General features: G+C 37.9%; 2 protein-coding genes across 2 annotated transcripts in view; one reads left to right on the top strand and one right to left on the bottom strand.

Moving 5' to 3' along the window:
• Window positions 1-13,259, bottom strand: part of LOC6046043 (serine/threonine-protein phosphatase PP2A) — a 34,707-nt gene extending 21,448 nt beyond the window's left edge. The window contains exon 1 of the mRNA XM_038253612.1: window positions 12,742-13,259. Coding sequence (XP_038109540.1) covers window positions 12,742-12,843 — 102 coding nt within the window. The 5' untranslated portion in view covers window positions 12,844-13,259. The remainder of the gene's footprint in view (window positions 1-12,741) is intronic.
• Window positions 13,260-18,931: 5,672 nt separating this feature from the next.
• On the top strand, window positions 18,932-20,810 carry LOC6046047 (guanine nucleotide-binding protein subunit beta-like protein). Its single transcript, XM_001863268.2, has 3 exons — window positions 18,932-19,142; window positions 19,234-19,442; window positions 20,103-20,810. Exons 1-3 carry the CDS (start codon window positions 19,034-19,036, stop codon window positions 20,718-20,720), a joined length of 936 nt encoding a protein of 311 aa, XP_001863303.1. The 5' UTR covers window positions 18,932-19,033; the 3' UTR covers window positions 20,721-20,810.
• Window positions 20,811-22,906: the final 2,096 nt, after the last annotated feature.

Raw genomic sequence — 22,906 nt, 5'->3', positions numbered from 1 at the left:
AGTACACATCAGACTAAACTTAAAAATGTCATAAAGTCAAAATCGTCCAAAACTGACATGGGACAATTATGCGTAAACTGACTCTAGAAATTGACTTTTCTTTGTATTTTTTATTTTGATGAAACATCCTATGTGATTTAGCATCATTAGTTTTTCGATACATGTCTACATACAATTTTGGGGGGCTGGTTATACAGGTATGTAAATGTATGGAATTCTGTATCTTAAGAAGGGATTTTGTGATCGATTTGATGTCTTCGACAAAGTTGTAGGTTATGATTAGGACTTATCGAAAAAATAAGTACACGCAATTTAGTTAGCTTAAATCATTATTTAGTCTTAACCATGAAATTAGGAAGGTTAGAGATGTCAAAAAAGTGTCCACATGGTTTATGGACGGTCCCTTTTTCAAAATTATTTTTTCATGGGTGCTTTTCCTTCAAGAAGTATTTTTAAAGTGGCTCAGAAGATGTCTTTTTTTGCCCATTTTTTTTTTTTAAATCGAAGAAAAAATAATACGTATTTTAGGAGATTCACTTTTAGTGATAAAATGCTAAATAAAATCTTCAATATTTTATTTCCGTGTACGTAATTTTCCGAAAAGTCCTAATCATAACCTACAACTTTGCCGAAGACACCAAATCGATCAAAAAATCCTTGTATGTATGGAACTTGTATGGAAAAACTAATGATGCAAAATTACTTCTTTTAACACAGGGAATCCATGGTCAAAGTTTCCATCCAAATAAAAAAATAAATAAATAAATAAATAGCGAAAAAAATTGCGAAATCGTAGAGAACTTTCCAAAACCCAATTTTAAAAATGCTGAAGATTTTCAATTACACGCTCGTCAATTGCTTTATAATTAAAACAAACAATTTCGTTTCGTTTTTTTTAAGAATAATGCAATTCAATTTCGGAAGAGCTTCGTGATTTCAGCGGATTGCATACTTCACTTTTTAAAGGGGACAAGGGAAATTCTCCACGATATCCGATATTTTTGGAAGGGTAAAGCGTTACGACCATAAGCATCATTGAGTTTAAAATTTGTAGTCCATGTGTTTTATTTTATACACGATCCCGTTATCACGTTTGAAGTTTTCGCTTTGAAATTTTGAAAAATAAAACTTGAAATTTTAAATTTAAGCATTTTTTACACTTTGCACCAGAAAGGACTGAAAGAATCCTTCCTAAAGCAAAGCCACTCGGAAGGCACGCTGTTGGGTAAGTTCAATAAAAGTATTTGCAGATCGGCATTTGATTTGATAACCTTAACCGAAAAGACTTTCTCATGACATTACAGCTCAGAAGGCATCTCACTTGGATGCCTTGCTGATACTATGGATTCTACGGTCTCAAGCCGATTATGACTAATGAAGTAAGGAAGCAAATGAATGATATCTTTTTCATCAGCCACGACCTGGTAATATCATGTTTACTGGTGAAGCTATGACCATACAACATATCGAAAATGGCAAACCCTAAAACAAAGACAAATTAATGTATCGGTGTGCGTTAAACCTAAGACTCCTGTCAACGTCCAGTCTACGAACACAAACACCCACATCGTAAAATTGAATCGTCATTGCTAGACACTTAACATTTATCAACCCCACTCAGATCCCGTGACGATCGGCAAACCCCAAGCGCCGCAAACGTGACTTTCGCGAAGGCATCTCAGACACTATAGAAGAACCCAATCCCAAATCAATGGTGCTAAATTTAGGCCACACCAACCAACTGACAGACATGCTAGTCATTGTCGTCGTACGTCTCTACACCATTCGCATAATGTCACTTGCCGCTGCTGCACTCCGGATGCGGTCACGACCTCGCCCAAGGTCCCAAAACCCCGACGCACTATTCAAGTGCGACGACGATCACACACTTGTTTGCGCCTAGAGTTTAATCAGCACGCGTACACGCGAGTGTTGGAAGGAAATAGGGTCTAACAAATACAGGCTCAAGATAAGCTGATGATGACGCGCCAAACCCGCGCTGTATGATATCATCGTTTCGCGTGACTACTCGACCGCGCGATCGCCGTAGTGTGAGTACGTTCGGTTGGAGTGATAACAAGCTATAACTGTTGTTGACGTTGCTACTCACTGGTGAAGATGATCTCCAGAGTCAGCTGCATCTTGCGAGCTGTAGTGGTGGTGTTGGAGCCGGAGTTGGTTGTGGTTGTGCAACGGCCCGCGATGGACCAACGACCTTGCCAAGATCATTTGAGACACATTCCTAGCGGAGCGAGCTGGACTACTTGTCAATGAACCACTTTCTACGCTTTTCCACGCTGCGCCGCAGCGTAAACTCCTTATCTCTGGTGTCTATTTGTGGATCTTATCAGCAGTGTAGGATTCACAAACTCCAGGGCGTAGATAAAATCGTTTATGGACTCCAACAAAACTTGACTCTTCACGCGGTGCCGTTGTTGCCAACTCGAAACCTGTTTAATCGCGAAAGCTCAGGTTTCAGGTTTCGAGCGTCCTCGCCCTACAGCTTGCTGCTCATCACCACTTCCTGAACCGACTCTTCCTGTACAAGCTGCTGATGGGCAATGCAGCTCACCGAGATTAGTCATGCATGCCGGTTGTTGGCCTGATTCCACTTAGTCACACAGAGCGCAGGGATTGCTCTTTGATCCCAGCGTTGCCGCTCGACGGATTTTCTGAATGAATTGGGTAGCTATTTTTGGACTTTTTTGCAAAGAATTGGGATTCTCGTTGACGTGTTAGTGACATCAGAAATTGTAAACCATCATGTGATTGGGCTGAACAACCGTGACTTATCTGGACTGCTGATAGCGCAGAACAAAACACAGATCAACCTCTACAGCATGACTCACGATTTCTAGCAGCGAGAACGTTATTACTTATTTAAATATTCCCCTTGATTCGAAAGAAGCAAAAAAGCCAACGAATCGCCCCAAAATCAATACCAACACCTCCTCCAACCGGACGCAGAACCAACTCACACAGCTGTGCGCTCACCAGCAGCAGCACATATGTGAAGCAGAAGAGGGAACAAAAATACACCGTAAACCTGCCAACGCTGCATCATTTCTAAGCATCTCCAGCTCCGCCAATGAAATCGGCACTTAACAAGTATGTAGTAATTTCCAGGAGTTCCCGAAATCCACCACGCACCAAGAACCCAGCAATTATTCGTAAATTTGCCAAGGTGACGCGTCGGCACCGACGTCGGGTTTACTACGCAAAAATAGAAAAGCTTTCTCGGCGATGATGTCGGCGTATTTGCGAATGTTCTGGCTGATGCTCGTTGCGAATCTGCGGATGCTGCTGCTTTGAGGTTGATGTTTATCAGTGGTGTGTGTGCGTGGGTTTCACGAAGTCGCGATTAGCGTGAATCGGGAGATTTGTTGATGTTAACGTAACTTTAAAGTACACTACCTAACTGTTTTAGCTGTGATGTTTTTCAACCACCGACGAAAGAATTGATTGACCTCTCTCAACGATATGCACTATTTTCATTTTGGAAGGATGATTAGAACTCAGCACACTTTGTTATTTTGCAGATCTGCACAGTCTTCACCATCACTCTTGAAAAATTCTTGACATGAAGCCAAACGAGCAATTTCTTTTCACTGTTTTTGCTATCACTTTTCTTCTATCTACTCCACATCACATTGCAGGTCCATAAACATTTTAGGAGTTAACCTGCCTGACTTCAAAAAACGCTTTTATTTATTTTGATTGTTTTAATAACAAAGCAAAATTTGTTCTCCTAGAATTTCACTAGCTCTTATCACTCAATTCGACGATCACTTTTGAAATACTATCAAGCCCGGGTTTTGCTAAAGCGAATTTACTAAAGGGTATTGAAACCACTCCTACCGTGGCAGAACAGACAAAACTATGACAGCCACCACCGTTCCCATCTCCACCGCGCAACTCAATGAAAGGGATGTGGATGCTCTACATTTTTAAGGGGATAAGGGAAATTCTCCACGGTATCCCCGTGGAGTATTTTATAATCTGGTACTTTATAGTCAGTACCAAATCCAGAGAGACGACTCCTACGCCTGGAATGATTTAACGATTACATACATACATACAATCGCATGGTGTCGATCCAAATCCCAAAATAAAATTCCCTGACTTTTCCCTGACCTCTCCAGACCACCAATTTAATTTTATTTTCTATTTTCTACTAACGTATAGTTTGGAGCGTTTTTATGGTTTCATGCATTTTCCTTTTTGAATATTGTAAATTTAAGATATTGAAAAACTTCAATGACTTTTTTATACAATGGATTCTACAAAAATATAAAAACTTTTTTTTTTTTTTTAATAATTTTTTTTCTTATCGAACATCCAAAATGAGCAACCAATAATATTTAATAATTAAAATTGTTGCAAATTTCAAATTGCGATTAGTTAATTTCACTTCATTTCCTAAAAAAAAATTAAAGTTAAAAGTTTTCCAAAAAAATAGGCCATTGAAAATTTGAATTAAAGTAAGAAGTCATGTTTCATTTGAAAATTGTTGCCTTTTGCCGAATTTTCAAACGAATTAGGCCGATGTCATTTTTGCTTGTGTTTTTATAAAAAAAACTAAAGGTTTTGGAGACAAAAACTTGAAAAAAAAATAAAATTTTGCAGAACATTTCATTTCAAAAAGTCATTATTTATCAAACATATATATTACTTTACTCGATGATCTTACCAAAGCGTCACTTAGAAAAATCGAAGCAAATTTTCCTACATCTTTTTCTCAAAATTTCTCTAACCAAAAAAAAAACTTCAAATTTTATCAGGTTTTCTGTAATCTAAGACGGTAAAAAAATGGCCATCAAGAACGTAGGAATTTAAGAACTTAAGAATTTAAGAATTCAAGAATTCAAGAATTTAAGAATTTAAGAATTTAAGAATTTAAGAATTTAAGAATTTAAGAATTTAAGAATTTAAGAATTTAAGAATTTAAGAATTTAAGAATTTAAGAATTTAAGAATTTAAGAATTTAAGAATTTAAGAATTTAAGAATTTAAGAATTTAAGAATTTAAGAATTTAAGAATTTAAGAATTTAAGAATTTAAGAATTTAAGAATTTAAGAATTTAAGAATTTAAGAATTTAAGAATTTAAGAATTTAAGAATTTAAGAATTTAAGAATTTAAGAATTTAAGAATTTAAGAATTTAAGAATTTAAGAATTGAAGAAAATTTTTTTTTTTGTTCTCTTGATTGTTTTTTTTTAATATTTATATTTTTTTATTTTTTTTTGCTTTTTTATTTGTAATTTAATAATTTCAGATCTTTAAATTTTTTTAATATGGTTTTTTAAGGGTTTTGATACTATTTTTCCTAATTTTATTTCCTAATTTCTGAATAATTCAATTTTGAATGTTGGAGCTGTATTTTTTAATGTTTTGATTTTTTTATTTTATTTGGGATATAAGCACAGTACACCCACTGGAACATGCCCCAATAATAATTTGGTGAAATGGATTGTTACATCCTAATGTCTGTGTCTTCAGGAAAAGTTTAAAATATGATTAATATTCAAAAGATTAAAATTGAATGTATCCAGTATAAAAGAACACCAAATAAGGGTAAAAACATTACTCAAAACTTAAAAGAAATTAAATATTCAGAGTCAGTATGTTTCAAAATGAGTTGAGTGTAGTAATACATTTATTTAGGAAATCCTCAACAATATTAAAAAAATGCAGAGTTCCCAAATGAACCGGTTAGGCTAGGTTCACCTATAAACTTGGTTCGGCTTAAGCCTCAATTTGTGGTTCAATCCTGGTTCAGTGAACCATGAACCATGGCTTAAGCCAGGCTAACCAGGCTAATGAGAACCATAGGAATAATGCACTGTGTAACAAATATTATAGTGTAGCAATGTTACAATGTACTATTCATTATACCGTAACATCCGTTACACCGTAATATGATTACACCGTAACATTGTTACACCACAACATTCGTTACACCGTAACATTGTTTCACCGTAACATTGTTACACCATAACATTGTTACACTGTAACACTGTAACACTGTAACATTCTTACACCGTTACATTGTTACACCGTAACATTGCTACACCGTAACATTGTTACACCGTAACATTGTTATAACGTAACATTGTTACACCGTAACGTTGTTACACCGTAACATTCGTTACACCGTAGTTTGGTTACACCGTAACATTGTTATACCGTAGTAGTGTTACTACGTAACATTGTTACACCGCACCATTCGTTACACCGTACCATTCGTTACACCGTAGTTTGGTTACACCGTAACATGGTTACACCGCAACATTCGTTGCATCGTAGTTACGGTATAACAATGTTACGGTGTAACAATGTTACGGTTTAACAATTTAACGGTGTAACAATGTTACGGTGTAACAATGTTACGGTGTAACAATGTTACGGTGTAACAATGTTACGGTGTAACAATGTTACGGTGTAACAATATTACGGTGTAACAATGTTACGGTGTAACAATGTTACGGTGTAACAATGTTACGGTGTAACAATGTTACGGTGTAACAATGTTACGGTGTAACAATATTACGGTGTAACAATGTTACGGTGTAATCATACTACGATGTAGCGAATGTTACGGTTTGAGCATACTACGGTGTAACAAAGCTTGCCATTTAGCCTAACATTCTTTGATCAGGTTCAAGCCAGGTTCAAGCCAATGGTTCATTTTGGCTAGCCTCGCCTGGTTTGAACCAAATGAACCATGGCTCACGGCACTCAGTGAGCCTGAGCCGACGGTGCTTGCCGACGTGCGGTGTGAACCTGAACCAAAAAAATGAACCTAGCCTAGCCGATGGCTTAGGCTCGTGGGAACACTGAAAAAATGCTTCATCTTCATCTTTCGACGTTTCTTGTTGAGAAAATACAAACAAAAAATTTCGGAAGGAAATTCTATTAATAAATCGAAGTTTTTGCACTCAACGAAAAAAAACCAAGTATCCTGATTCTTGAAGATATTTTTCTTTATAAGTTGAAAGTAATTTTATCTCTCTCAATAATGTTTTAATCAAAATTGCAACCGAGCGAAATCTGCGCCAAATTCACGCCGTCCGTAACAACCCTGTTTATTTCATAAATTTGTGTTTTATTTCTTTAATTCTTGAATATAATTCTTTAATTTTTAATTCCATTTCACCATAACTATTTTGCTTGCATTTTAGATTACACAAAATTAGATTACTTTGGATCATTTTGAAATCATAGTTCAGTTTAATTTTGAGAAAAATAAAAATTTAGATAACGAATACTAAAGTTAAATTTCGGAAAATTTTCTTACATACCATTTTTTTTTTAATTTTAGAATAAGAATTAAAAAAAAAGAAATCAACAATTCCAAAATATCAGAATTTCAGAATTTTTAAAATTTAAAATCTCTGAGCTTTAGAATTTTTGATTTTTTAAAAATTTCCAACGGTTCGAAGTTTTTAACTTTTGATTTTTTTAATTATTCAATATTTCTGACAAAATGTACGATTTTATCTATGGTCCCTATATGCTGAGCAAACGACCAATTTTAGAACAAATCTCTGAGGATGGTGGGGCAACTGCCTCATATTGTCCCACCCTGTGTGCGCTAGGAATTTGTAATTTTCAGTTGAACGCAAATCCAAAGCAAATCCAAATTATTTGATTTTGAAACCTAAACATATTGCAAACAAGCAACGCGCGAAGAAATGTCAAATGCAACTATCCGTTGCCAATATAAAAAACCAATATAAAAATTCAAATATTATCAATGTTGCAAAGTTTGGCCTGGAAGACATTCAAATACATCATCAAGGGCGAATTTTCAAAAAGAAATGAAATTTTGTAGTAATATTTTTAAGATCATCGAAATTCCCTGACCCAGCTCAAAATTCCCTGACTTTCCCTGACTTTTCCAGGTCAAATAAAATTCCCTGACAATTCCAGGTTTTCCCTGACTTTTCCAGAAATCGACACCATGAATCGGTAAAATGTGCAAAGGTTTGTATGAGCACACAGACACGGATAAATCTTTTTAATCTGTTTTCAGGGCATCTTACTTCATTAATGCTTTGGCCAAATCGGCTAAAATGTTGAATGAAGACTCGTTCAACAGGTCCCGTGTGTATGACGGAAGCCGATTTTCAAAAAAACATAATATATTTTTTTTATCTTTTAAAAAAATCGACATTTAAACTGCCGTTCTACGCATAATTGTCCCATGTTCAAAAAAGTGCAACTGAGAAAAACGCGATTGAAATTTTTCGACCGATTTCTGTGTTTCTACGCATAATTGTCCCGTGGGTCCCTATTCACCCCATAAGTCCCTTATCATCCCAGGTAGCAGTTTATCACTCTCTTTTGTAATCCTCTTGCTATACAATAGGTAAACAAAACACAATGCTTCGTATAACTAATAATTCCGTGAAAGAAAATACATGGTGGGACAATTATGCGTAGAAGTGTAACGATGGGACAAACAGACTTGGTGTTGTTTTTGATGAGTTCCCGAATAAAGTACTAGATTTTAAGGGTTTTTCGAAAAGTATACGACAAACTAAACTTAAAAATGTCAAAAGGTCAAAATCGTCAAAAAATGACATGGGACAATTATGCTTAGAACGGCAGTGAAGGACGTGCAAATGAACAATCTCAAACATTTTTGGTATTGGTTTTTAGTAAATAGGTCGAATACCGATGCAAAAAGGACTTTGTTTACCAATGGCTCTTACGGCTTTTTGAAAACTAATCCGAGATATGTTCTAAAGTACAGTAGTTGTTCGGTAACTGGGCGTTGTTTAACTGGGCTGCTTTTTAACTGGGCGCTCGATAACTGGGCCGTAGCCCAGTTAAAAAGCAGACAAACGTCAAAAAACCAAAACAAACCGAAATGACCGAGGGGTTAATGGATGCAAAATTATGTTCAATAAATAAATAAACTGTTTTCAAACTTTTATTTGATTTCAAGGCACAACTAAAGAAACATCAAAAGTAAGCATTGTAAATAAATTTGAGTAACTTTTATTTTTATATTTCATCAGCAAAATATTATGCATCGGTGGTCCCCTCGTAATTTTTCGTTCAGCCCAGTTAGCGAGCAGCATTCGGTGACTGGGCTACGTTCTCAGCCCAGTTACCGAACAAGTACTGTAGTTTCATCATTCGGATCACTCAGTTATGAAATATTGGTGATTCAAGGCCTTTTTGAGCTCAACATTCGCCTAGACTGTATGCAACCGAGAAGTATTTATATTCATTTTTAAATGCAAGTTACTATATGTAATGTTAAAACATTACATTTGGTGACGTGTTCTTAGATTCACAGGTTCCAACCAAGCTACTTGGATTCTTATAGCATTTTTTATTCTTCTAATCCCACTAAGCCTCGATGGTCTGGCGGTTAGCATATTTTCTGTGGACCCAAAGGACGGGGGATCGAATTCCGCCGCGACCTATGAATTTTTCGTTCATATTCAAGTGTTTAACAAATAATGACATGATTTTTTTACCATTCGATTTGAAATTTTATCAACACTTTTTAACAGTGATACCTTAGTAGTTTAATTTAATTTATTGAAACAATGCAATGTTTTAAAATATCACAATTCTAGATTATTCTTGGTCAAACGCTCGTTTCCCTGACACGGTACAGTTTATATGGAATTCCAATAAGAATGTAACAGAAAAATTAGGCTTCGGGTCCAGACTATTAATCTGCTTCTAAACTAACACTTCCCAAACACAGATTTCAACTTCAGTTACCTAGAATGCAGATAATTTGCAGCAGTTAAAATCAATTTAAAGTACTTAATTGTACACCAACTTCCAGATAGATGGTCTCCAGTTGAGTAAATAATCAACATTTTCAGTGCCCATCGGATTCGGTATTAATTCAGACTCGATAATCTGAATCCTCTATTATCCGAAGTTCGATTATCCAACTTTGGGTAATCGAATAACGAACAAAAAATTTTTTTTGTATATTTTTATTTTCTTTATTTCAACATAAAATTCGAGTTCCGTGACTTCATTTTAGTTAAACTTGAAAAGTTTATTGCCTATTAAATTACAAAATGCTTTTTTTACATGCATAATTACAGTCCAGACTCGAATATCCGAAGCCTCAATTATCCGAAGGTTTGTATGGGACTTTGGACAATCGAATAATTTTTTAAACATTTCATAACCACCATTTTGGCCGCCATCTTGGATTTATAAATTCTAAATCACTTTAAAGTAGTTCAGGAGTCATACTTAAGCTCAAGAATGAAAAGAAAGACCTTGAGTAAGACAACGAAAACAAAAATGTTTTTGTGATTCGAGGGTTAATCGAAACTTCGGATAAGTTTCGATTAACCCTCTACTGCCCAAATTTAGGAGGTCATTTTGAACAACTTTTGTTCTACGAAAACTTAACTTCTCTTGTTTTTTATTTTTCTTGTTTCATTTCCGTAGTAACAGTTCAATAGGGCGAATCTGCGTTTGTAAACAAGCAGTCTATCCCCCTCTTACTGGACGTGAACTGTCACTTGAGCATAAGGGATAGACTGCTTGTTTACAAACGCAGATTCGCCCTATTGAACTGTTACTACGGATTTTTAGTATTTTAATTTGCATTTATCATGTTTTGTTTATGTATGATTTTGATAGCATTTGGCTTACCTTTTGCCTATTCGGTTTTTATTTTTTTACAGTCACTTTTTTTTTGCTTGTTTTTCACATTTTTTTCTGTAGAACGATATTTTCAGTATCATCTTCTTCTATATATATAAAAAATTTCGACGGTTTTGTTCGAACGCGAATCAGTTCAATACGGAGCGTCGGATCGAGGTGATCTTTGTTGCGTTGGGTTCGTATAAGCTCAAGGAAGGTTTATATGTTGAAAAATTGCCACTTTGGCCACTCTGGGACCGATTCCGGAGCATCTGCAGATTGTATGGGAAAAGTTGCGTAAAACCAAATTTTGATCACAGGAGGCTGAATAAGCAAACAAGCTATACGTCAACAAACAAAATAACACAAGACGAAGTTTGTCGGGTAAGGCTTGTTTAAATTATAAAGAAATGCTTAGAGGCATAGTCCGGTATACTACAAAAATTAATGCATACTTATTTTCACATAATTTAGAAGAAATGTTAGTAAAAAACACAGCCAAAGTTGACCCCAGAAAAAATACATTTTTAAAAACATTGGCTAAGTCACATAAAATAAGTCAAACTTCCAACCTTAGATTTTTTTTAAACTTTGAAAAGTTCTTCTTTTCAATGCTTTTTATAGATCAAAAATTGGTTGAAAAATTGATTTTTGACGAATTTTTAGATCGAAGACCGCCTAGAGGAGGGATTGGGTTGTAGAGGGTCAACCGAAGTGTCATTTCGCCAAGGCCTTTAGATAATCGAGTCTGGACTGTATTTATCACAACTACTTTGTTTTGCTAATTCTTCCGATTTAGGTGTAACTTTGTAAAATTTGGTTTCTGTACCAACACGAGAAAAAAGCGGATAAGCATTTTGTTATTTTGGTATTTTTTAAGCAGGCATGCCAGATTTTGCAATTTTGTTGGGCACATCACAAAAACGCAAATGAATTGAATGAAAATCGGAACTTTTTTCAGCTAAAAAACCTTTTTTGTGAGCAAACTATTTTATAAGATCCAAAAGTATTGCTTGAAAAGCATGAATCTTCCAATTGGATGTAAAAAGGACCGAATTCATATCCTATCAAAAATAAGAGAATTCCATAGTAAATGTTCAATAGTGCAAAACCTTGGATGTAAACAAGCAGCCTATCTAACTTTCATTCAACGTGAGCTGTCACTAGAGCAAGTGGGATAGATAGACTGTTTGTTTACATCATAGGTTTCGCCCTTTTCAAAGGTAACTACGGAATTTTCGCCTATTATCATTGTTAAGATTATACCAGCTGAGTGAAATATCTTTGCAAATTTTCTGTTTGTTAGAAATCTGGTCAAGATTTAAAAGTTTTACAATTTTCAAGATATTGACTTGTTGATATTGATTGTGCAATTTAGTCCCAACCATTAAATTATGCACCTTAAATCAATCACTTCCCAGCCAGGTAAACAAACGCAATCAAAACAACTCCGCACCGTGAAATTCCGTTCAATTTACACTAGCCGTGAAAAATCGCGAACCCAACTCTGGCGATTTATCAGGTTTCTTTCCCCGCAAGTCTCAGTCAGTGCCAGTGTGTGTGTCCGTCTGTCTGCGTGAGTGTGTACCGATGTAATTGCGTGAGTGTGTGCCGTGCCGTGCCCGAACCTTGTTCCGTCCGTTCGCCCTGACCCGATCGTCATCGTCGCCGACGAAGGCAATTTTGCGAAGGACGACCGAAGGAATCGGTCCCAACGGATTTGAGGATCTTAAGCGTTTCGATTTTTTTCAGGCTGCAATTTTTTCCTCTTAGGGCTTTTGTTAATTTGATTTGGTTAACCCAGGTTAACCGCGGTGGATTTTCTTGAAATAATTCGAACTGTCAAAAATCCACCAAAGCATCTACCGGTGGATACTTTTCTACCACAGATTTTTGTGCGATCAATGTGGTGGATGCTTTGGTGGATTTTTGACAGTTCGAATTATTTCAAGAAAATCCACCGCGGTTAACCAAATCAAATTAACAAAAGCCCTCTTATTTTTTTTCGTCGCTGTGTGTGTGACGATGGATGTTCCGGAATTTTTTTTTCGCTTGCCGATTTCCAAATTTAGAGTGTGAGTGGTGTGGCCACTTGGAACCTACCTTGTCACACAGGGTTTTCACTTGCGTTTCGGTCAGTTGCTTGCACTCGTTCAGTTGTTCGATCCACTGGTCCAAATCTTTGAGTGTCGCCTTGTCCTCCATCCTTCCTTTTCTTCTTCGGCGCTGCTGCTCTCGGGTCTTCTCTTTGAATTTTCACTCCACCGTGGCCAACTTGGGTTCGCCGAATCTGGAAATCTTCAACACTTTTTTCGGATGCTGGCTCTCACGACGATTCCCGGGGGCGACGAACGTCTCACACAGGCGGGGACCGCGCACCGTACACGAAACCGGAGCGGCGAAACTTCCGACGAAAGAAAAAACCCGAAACCGAAAATCCGGACCACTTCCACTCGCAAGCACACTTCTAACAAAATGGCCGCGGCGTTGTGGAAAGAAAATCAATGACCGCGCACACTCGCGCCGCGCAAACGACCTGTCAGCCGCCGCTAGACCGGACCAATGTCGACTGTCAGTCTGACAAACACGCAACGAAAGTCGACCAAACACGCTCGCGGTGTTGTTTTTCCTCTTGTTCTTGCGTGCGTGCGTGTGTGTGTTTTGCACGGCAGTTGGAAATTCCTTTTTTGCGAACTTTTTTCCTTCAACACTCTTTTTCCTTATTAGAAATTTAATTTAAACTAGAATAACGTGCACAAAACTTCCGAACTTTCTTCTCTATCCAGCGACGACCGGGAGCGAACTGTCCCCGTTCCACCTCTATTTTGCTCTTAAAAGGTAATTCAAGTAACAAACACCTACACTTCTTACAAACAAAACGTATTCTTCTTACAAGTGAAACCGATAAGATAGCGCACACCTCCTACGCAAATCGTAGGTATTAAAGTTGCGTGAGTCACACAGTTGTTACAAGTTTGTCCGTGACGACGGTGCTCGGGGCTCTAAAACGAGATCGAGCGAGATGTGACCGGTTCGAAGGGTTGACGAAGAATGAAGAAGAAAAACTTGCCAAAACGGCACCCAGCGATTTGCATATGCGCCACACTCTTCTTTTGTGGTGGCGCTGTTGCGTCAGAAAAAATGGGATGAAAGATTTTGAAGTTTAGCGGGAATGTCGACTCGTGAAGTTAAAGAGAGAGAGAGAGAGCGAGTGTTGTCAAAAGTTGACAGTAGGGCTGGGCGGTATTTGGGAGCGGTTTCGGTTAAGCCCGCCGCTTTACCTTGCACGCTCATTTCGAAAAATTCGTTTCTGAATTATTCTCACTCATGGTAACAACACGCAGAAAAATAAGGCATATTTGAATCAACAAAACGTTTTGTTGATTTGGAAAAAATTGTTGAATCAACGCTAAACGTCAAAGCAACTTTTTCAAAATAACGAAAGATTTTTGTGGAATTGGGTACTAAAGCCCTATGTCAATTTTTATGTACAACGGTAAAAAACACGATTAAAAACCATTTCTGATCACTTTTTTTCATTTTAATGCAAAAAAAATTGTTGACAAGACAACATTTTTTCGATGGATCAACTATGGTCCCCTTGGAACGAGCTGTCAAGTAGGACATTTTCTGTCAAGAAGGACCGCGAGCAATCTAAGCTTCATTTTAGGACCCAATTGAGAAAATCAAGATTTGTTTCAACGCAAAATCGGCGTTGATTATATGTATTCAACAAAAAAAATTGTTGAATCAAACCTCTCACAGGCTGGTTGTACAAAATATTTTTCTGCGTGAGAGTTATACTGAAAGAAACTGACATAGCAAATTCAAGTGATTTTACACGTGAGCTCTTCCAAAATTCGGCACAATAATTTCACATGCTTTTCCTTTGATTCGGATATGTTTAACATGTCACATGGATGTGATATTATTGCTAATGGCTAGCAATTTTTTTCATTCTTCTATCGCATGGAATTCACTTTAGATTTAAGTTCCCATTCGTAAGATAGCGACGGCCGACGGACGTGCTCAAATCGAATAAGTCGTTTTGTGAACAAATTGAAAATGAATATTATCGTCTAATAACTTGTTGGTAAATAATAAATTAATAAAACAGTTCGGATTTGCATAAATCTTAACATTCTTCGTGGATTTTTCAGGAAATCATGTTCGCAGTTTTGAACGTCCTATCACCGTGCGCCATTGGCCACGCGATCCGGACCATCAAGGTCGATTCGGTGTTAAACTACCCAAAGTTCCGGGTCCCGCTGCTGCAACGATAACCACAACAAGAGCTTCCAAGAGCTGTTCCGTCGCCCGTACACCTATACTACCGTCATCAGGGGTGACATTGGGTCTGGGGGGTGAGATTGGGTCATACAAAAATGCTGAAATTTGTATGACCCAATCTCACCCCCCAGACCCAATGTCACCCCTGATGACGGTACCAGAAAGCCGTGCTGCTGACGCCGGACGGGTACGGCTTCATCATTTTTTATGGAGAGTATTACGTGAAAATATGCAAAAAAAGGCCGATGGTCCGGTTGGTTTTGTTTGAACCTTTTGTAATTATTTTTTATTGATCAAATATTTGAAAAATGTATTATTACTTGTGAAATAAAGTTTATTTGTAACCGCAACAAAACAAATCTTTTTAAAATATGCAGAAAACTACACATTAAATTTCAGAACACATGAATTTTACTGGAAAATTATCTCATCTCATCTCATCATTAAAAATTCATATGAATTTCATTCCAAAGTCATGTGAGCTTTCACGTCAAATTAATGTGTTTTGTCGTATGGGGCAGATTCATGTTTAAAACATTTGATATTACCATGTGCTTTTCTTTCAGTGTAGTGCACTAGAGTTTTAGTTCCCAGATGGCGGCAAAACGTGTGCGGAACTCGGGCGAGTTTCTTCAAAAACAAAACACTTTGACAGCTCTGAGTTCGGCATTCAGTGCGAAACTAGCCTTCTATCGACCGAACCATTTGTTTGCATTAGAACACTGTGACGATGAATTTTTAATTTTAGAGCTAGTTTTTTTTCACTTGGTCAAGGGAGGAGTTTTAGAGTTGTTTTTTTTTCACTTGGTCAATAATTTATATATTTATTTTATATTTAAGTATTTGATGTTTTTTTATATATAAAGTTTTTGATGTTCTAAGTTGTAAAATTTCTAAAAAAATGTCTTGGATTTTTATGATTTGAATTTTTTAAATTTTTAAACTTTTATTTTTTTATTTTTTTGACTTTTTTGTAGTTTTGATTTGTTCTATTATTGGATTTTATTTCATATTTTCAGCATTGATTTTTTTCAAGATTCTTTGTATATTTGTATTTAAAAATTTCTCAGTTTTTTATTTATTTTTTTAACTTTTGTCTTTAAATTTTTTTGAGTTTTTGATTTTTTTAATTTTTGTTTTTTTTGTGCCTGAAATCTAGTGATAATTGCTCGGGTTTTCCTGCTGGTTTACTTCATTTCGAGCAAAAAACTGAATCCGTCCCGATCCGTCCCTTAAACTTCAAGATTCTGGATAAGGCAATCCGGAATTTTCAAAAATTTTATATCGAATACAAAATTATTGAAAAGTTTGACAAATTCAACAGCGACAAAAAACAATACGTTCTTGCTGATAGATCAAAAATTTAAAATATTTTTTTGTTTGTTTTTTGCTGGCATAATCAACAATCGTAGCTGGATTAAGGTCGTAGAACGTGTCCTTCACTTTGAGACAATGACTTTCAATGATGGTTCTGAATTCAGGGTCCAGAAATAGTAAATTGCATTGAAAAAATAATCACGATATGTAAAATGCTTCTACAAACAACACAAAGAAAACCATTTTTTAATTGAAACATTCTGAATCAAGATTTGAATGTTTTTCTAAAACAAACATGACCGCTCTGGAATTATGCCTTCCAGAGCCTTAAGCCAAATACGGGGATCCAAAGGAACGCAGTCAAGAAATGTTGCGCATTCTTTTCGTGACCCCCCAAGAAAGGATGACAGTTCGATTTGAGCGCGTTGGACGATGATCGCGCTTAAGACACAAATTCAAAAATTGAAGAAATCAAATGTTTATTACAATTTTTTTTTAAATTAAATAAAACTGAAAACCAAAACATCTTAAATTTTAAAATTCTTAAATTGGGTCCTAAAATGAAGCTTAGATTGCTGATATTATTGTTTACAGCGATAAAGCTTATTTTCCTGAGTACAATGACCCTTTGAACGACCACAAAGAGTTTAAAATGGATTTTTAAATCAATTTTGAAAAATTAACCTCGGGGTCCTTCTTGACAGAAAAGCTCCTACTTGACAGCTCGTTCCAAGGGGACCATAGTTGATCCAATGAAAAAATGTTGTCTTGTTAATTTTTTTTTTGCATTAAAATGAAAAAAAAGTGATCAGAAATGGTTTTTGATCGTGTTTTTTACCGTTGTACATAAAAATTTACATAGGGCTTTAGTACCCAATTCTTAGTGTTTTTTATTCTTAAACTGTTAAATTCATAATTTTTAAATTCTTTTTGAATTATCACATATTGAATCATCAAATTTCCAAATTCTTAAATCCTTAAATTGGGTCCTAAAATGAAGCTTAGATTGCTGATATTATTGTTCACAGCGATAAAGCTTATTTTTCTGAGTACAATGATCCTTTGTACGACCACAAAGAGTTTAAAATGGATTTTTAAATTAATTTTGAAAAATTAACCTCGCGGTCCTTCTTGACAGAAAAGCTCCTAATTGGGTCCTAAAATGAAGCTTAGATTGCTGATATTATTGTTTACAGCGATAAAGCTTATTTTTCTGAGTACAATGACCCTTTGTACGACCACAAAGAGTTTAAAATGGATTTTTAAAACAATTTTGAAAAATTAACCTCGCGGTCCTTCTTGACAGAAAAGCTCCTACTTGACAGCTCGTTCCAAGGGGAACATAGTTGATCCATCGAACAAATGTTGTCTTGTCAAAAAAAAATTTTGCATTAAAATGAAAAAAAGTAATCAGAAATGATTTTTAATCGTGTTTTTTACCGTTGTACATAAAAAATTACATAGGACTTTAGTACCCAATTGACAGCTCGTTCCAAGGGGACCATAGTTGATCCATCGAAAAAATGTTGTCTCGTCAATATTTTTTTTTGCATTAAAATGAAAAAAAGTGATCAGAAATGGTTTTTAATCGTGTTTTTTACCGTTGTACATAAAAATTGGCATAGGGCTTTAGTACCCAATTATCACATTTTTAATCATTAAATAAGTATTGCTTATTGCGAGATAAAATCACGTTTATCCATCGCTGTGAGTGACAGGTCAACTTGGTTTGTTTTGAATATTTTCCAAAAAGTCAGCTGAAAACTCAAGGCAACCTTTGACAACAGCCAAAAATTTGTTCTGCGGTTGTCATGCGGCTGTCATGCGACCATTATCTTGCGGTCGTATCACCGCGCGTGAACTCTAATTATTAACGCCCGCAGTAATAAATTCTAAAATCCAAAAATTATCACATCAGTAAATTATAAAACTTTGATTTTTTAAAATTAATTAATCAATTTTCAGTAATTTTTCTCAAATGCCGCCAGAAAATCAGACATGTTTGGAGTCACAATTTAGGTTGGAAACATATTCCTTGATTTAATAATTTAAAATTTCTGTTTTTTTTATTTTTCTAGGTGTTTAATCTTGTTATTTGAATTTTTATTTTTTTAAATTTAGATTTTTTGGCTCTTTCCTCTGGTTTACTTCATTTCGAGCAAAAAACAAAATCTGCCTTTACATTAAGATTCTGCGTTTTGACATTGGGCCTCCTACACCGACGTAACTCTCATTGAAAAAAATAATTTGAAGCTCGCGTACCCTACTTAATTTCAACATTCAAAAATAAGACATCGAAAAAAAATTGTGATTCTATTATCCGTAGATTCGATTATCAGAAGTGAAATGTCTAGGCCTTCGGATAATCGAGTCTGGACTGTACTTCTGACAATTACGAGCTCCACACCAGCCTTAATCCAGTTATCAACTTTTCATCAAAAGCGTGCAAGACACTCGTCTCAGCAGCAAACATCAAATTTCAGGATTTTTTCTTCGGTTTTGATGAAATCTGAGTAAAAATAACTCAAAAATAAATTATTTAAAATGAGCGTGTTACTGCCATCAACAATACCGTCCAGCTCTACCGAGTCCCACCTTTTCGCCACAACCTCGATAAATCCCGCCCCCCGATTCTTCGCGTTGTCAAGTTCGCTCCCAACCTGCTGTCACCGCACCGCATCACAATTTCCTTTCTTTTCTCCGCGAAACGTGGAACAGTGCGGCACGCATCCCGCTGCCAAGTTTAACTTTTAACTTTGAAAAAAGTGTGAAGTGCTCCTAATCAACAATGACCGAGACGCTGCAGCTCCGCGGCCAGCTGGTTGGCCACTCCGGCTGGGTCACCCAGATCGCGACCAACCCCAAGTACCCGGACATGATCCTGTCCTCGTCGCGCGGTGAGTTTTCGCTTCTAACCTCGAAAAATTTCTTGAGGGTTTAAAGATGGCGGAAGAACCGCATGGTAAATTGTTTTCTTCCCCGTTGCAGACAAGACCCTGATCGTGTGGAAGCTGACCCGGGACGACGCCAGCTACGGCATCCCGCAGAAGCGCCTGTACGGCCACTCGCACTTCATCAGCGACGTCGTGCTGTCCTCGGACGGTAACTACGCCCTGTCCGGCTCCTGGGACAAGACCCTCCGTCTGTGGGACTTGGCCGCCGGCAAGTCGACCCGCCGCTTCGAAGACCATACCAAGGTGTGAAATGGGGCGTCCAAACGGGGGGAAACTCATGAAACTAGGAGGACGAGCGAATTGCGATCTTATCCGCGTGAAAACGGGAAGATTTCAAATCCTTGACGGTTAATCCGGAACGATCGGCGCGTCCGGTTGTTCCGGATGGTTAGGGCCAATCAGAGTGGTTACAAAGCGCCTATGCGAGGCAGAAGAAAAAGTTTGAAAACAAGCGCCAATGCGTGGCAGAAGATACTTTTCCCACTAAGGATTGCACTTGTGCGTGAGTGTAAGAGGTGGCTAAAAACGCTTCTTCCGTCGACCAAAGTCAGAATCGCAATAGGTATTGTAACTGTAGTTATTGGTACTTAAGACTAATCTCGTCACTTGATACTAAGTTGCGAACCAATTTGCTTTGAAAAGACTAGGCACAATCCCAGCTCCAAATCGGATCCAAATTTAATATTCGATATGGTGTTCATTTTAGTGCGTGCTAGAGCAAACTCTCGATAGTCGTCCACTGCTGGGTGGCCAAACGATGGCGCCACTCGGTTTCAGATCGTTGAGATACACAACAACCAAATTTTTAAGCAATATTTCAAAGCACATTGGTTCCAGCTTCAAAGAGGAGATATTCATAAGAACTATCTCTAACCAACCTTCCTTCACTCTTCCCCTCTTCAGGACGTCCTGTCGGTTGCGTTCTCCGTGGACAACCGTCAGATCGTGTCCGGCTCGCGCGACAAGACCATCAAGCTGTGGAACACGCTCGCCGAGTGCAAGTACACCATCCAGGAGGATGGTCACTCCGACTGGGTTTCCTGCGTGCGCTTCTCCCCGAACCACTCCAACCCGATCATCGTGTCCGCCGGTTGGGATCGCACCGTCAAGGTCTGGAACCTGGCCAACTGCAAGCTGAAGATCGACCATCTCGGTCACAACGGCTACCTCAACTCGGTGTCCGTTTCGCCCGACGGTTCCCTGTGCACGTCCGGCGGTAAGGACTGCAAGGCCTTCCTGTGGGATCTGAACGATGGCAAGCATCTGCACACGCTGGAGCACAACGAGGTCATCAACGCCCTGTGCTTCTCGCCGAACCGGTACTGGCTGTGCGTCGCCTACGGCCCGTCGATCAAGATCTGGGATCTGGCCTGCAAGACCATGGTCGAGGAGCTGAAGCCGTCGAAGGCCGACCCGCCGCAGTGCCTGTCGCTGGCCTGGTCCACCGACGGACAGACCCTGTACGCCGGCTACTCCGACAACATCATCCGCGTCTGGCAGGTGTCCGTGTCGGCTCGCTAAGAAGTATTCGTGTGTGCGCCGTGTGTTTCTTTACTCGTAAGAAATATATAAACTAAGAAATGCGCGGACGAAAGTCTGCCAAAAATAAGCTCAACTTTGTCTGTTTATGAATTCGAAATGCCTGCTTAAAACCTCCAAAAATACGCTTCCCAAACACCGACGTGAACTTCAAGTATCTAGCCATTGAAACGTATTTGAAATTACGCTACCTCTCGTTTAACAAGTCGACTTCTCATTGAATGCTTCCAATGTCGGCACTGCTTTGGCGATTCCACGATTATGTACCTCTACGTATTAATTAATCAAAGAAAAAATGGGATACAGTTCCATACTTCCACTCTCCTTAAAAAAAAAACATGCCTACCAAAAACTTAAAAAAGCTGTCCATTGAAATGGGGGACCGTTGTCGCTCTGAATCACTACCAGTGGATCACAGCACAGGAAAACGTATTCTAGAATATGTATCCACCACAACCAGAAATTCTCCTGCCCCAAGCACCTGAAAGCGTCAAGAAATCACTGCTTGACCAAAAGTTCAACCGCCTGCGACATTCGCGACCACCAGAACAAAAAATTACACTTATGTTGTGTTTCTCCTGAACACGAGCGTCGTGCGCCTGCTATGATCCTCGGTATTTACTCTGCTGTTTAAACTGCGGCAAATAACAGCGCGAAGTCCCACTGGCGATTTGGGTCCTGTTGAGGGAAAATGAGCGCTTTCAAATCTGAGGACAAAAAATGTGAAAATGAATTCGATGTGGTAGTACGCGTTCGAAAGAGCGATTGTAGAAAACCAACCGTAAGGATTTGTTTGTGAGTTTGCATGCAATAAGGCGTACGCAATAGACACTCCTCGTTTAGATCAATTACAAAGCGAAACATCTTGTTGCCATTAGGTAGGTACATCAGCTTGAACGCAGTGCAGCAGACCCTTGTCCTCAAGCAGGACCTCCATCCGGAACTTCCAGTTCCCGTAGTTCGTCCCTTCCAAGAGCCAGACCTTTTCTTCGGCCAGCTTCCGCTTCCGCCAGAGAAAACTTGTTCGAGAAACTGCAATCTTCTTGGACGTAATCTGGGCCCATAACCTGAAAGGCGGAGCTTCATCTATAAGAAGGAGCTTTATTTAACTAACTAGGTAACTTGAAAGGGAATGAACATTACAATTTTTCAGTTGGACCTCACTGTATAGGTCACTACGATCTGTTGGTCGTAAATTATTAAAAATTATTACAGGAATCCTGCTAACGGTTTCTTGATATTTTGTTGAACATTGAGTAACCATTTTTTTTTTGCAGGCCAAGGGTGCATGATACTGATGATACTCGTTGGTTGACACCCAGGCGAGGAACATCCCGGAAGGAGCCCAACTACATCCGTAGTGCTGTTTGGACAAAACAGCATGGCTCTGGTTCCTTGCAAGTGTCCTATTTTCTTACCTCCACGTTGGCTTGGTTTAGTCATCATGATGACAAGGTGTAACCTAGCTGGTGGCCTGTGGAAACGACTCGTAAACCTTAGACCAGCGAGGGTCAGAGTCGAGACGGCTAGAAGAAAGGGGCGCGTCAATGTGGGAAAAGGAAGTAATTGGTGATTGCAGACGGTATTGTTTTGATTCGCAGTATGTTGAGTCAACTGCTGTGGATGTACCTGAGCATCGCAGAACGGGGTTTCTCTTCTTTTCATTTCAGCTAACAGCTATCTTCTGTTTATTTTGTTTCACTGATTTTCTAAAACGGCTTCTGTTTACTATCCTCCATTTGATTTCGATTTTACTTATTTGATTCTCTTATTAACGCTTTTCCACTCTATTTTACCAATTGATGCTACTGTAACAAACTGTCTGCTTTCCCTTAATTCAGGGTGGTCACTGTAGGGAATGGATAGGGCAAATATAAATAATAATAAAATAAAATATGTGAAATGAATAATCATCTTTTAAACAATAAAATAAATAAATGGTAAAGCGAGGGTTAATTTGATCAGAACGCCATAAAAAGAGAAAATGAGTGAGATGACAGCAGAAACTAGCGAGCGTGTGTGAGAGAAAAGAGAAATCGGGTTGTAAGCGTTCGTGTTGAACGAGATCAGTCTGGTGTTTGAGCATAGAACGAACGGATGTATTTTGAACGGTTTCTGAAAATTAAAAATTAAAAAGAAAATGCGACCAAAAAACACTACAATGGCGC

The sequence above is a fragment of the Culex quinquefasciatus genome, chromosome 2 (assembly GCF_015732765.1).
Source record: "Culex quinquefasciatus strain JHB chromosome 2, VPISU_Cqui_1.0_pri_paternal, whole genome shotgun sequence".
Lineage (NCBI taxonomy): Eukaryota > Metazoa > Arthropoda > Insecta > Diptera > Culicidae > Culex > Culex quinquefasciatus.
Note: the sequence above shows the minus strand (reverse complement) of the source record. Positions and strands in the feature narration are given on the sequence as shown.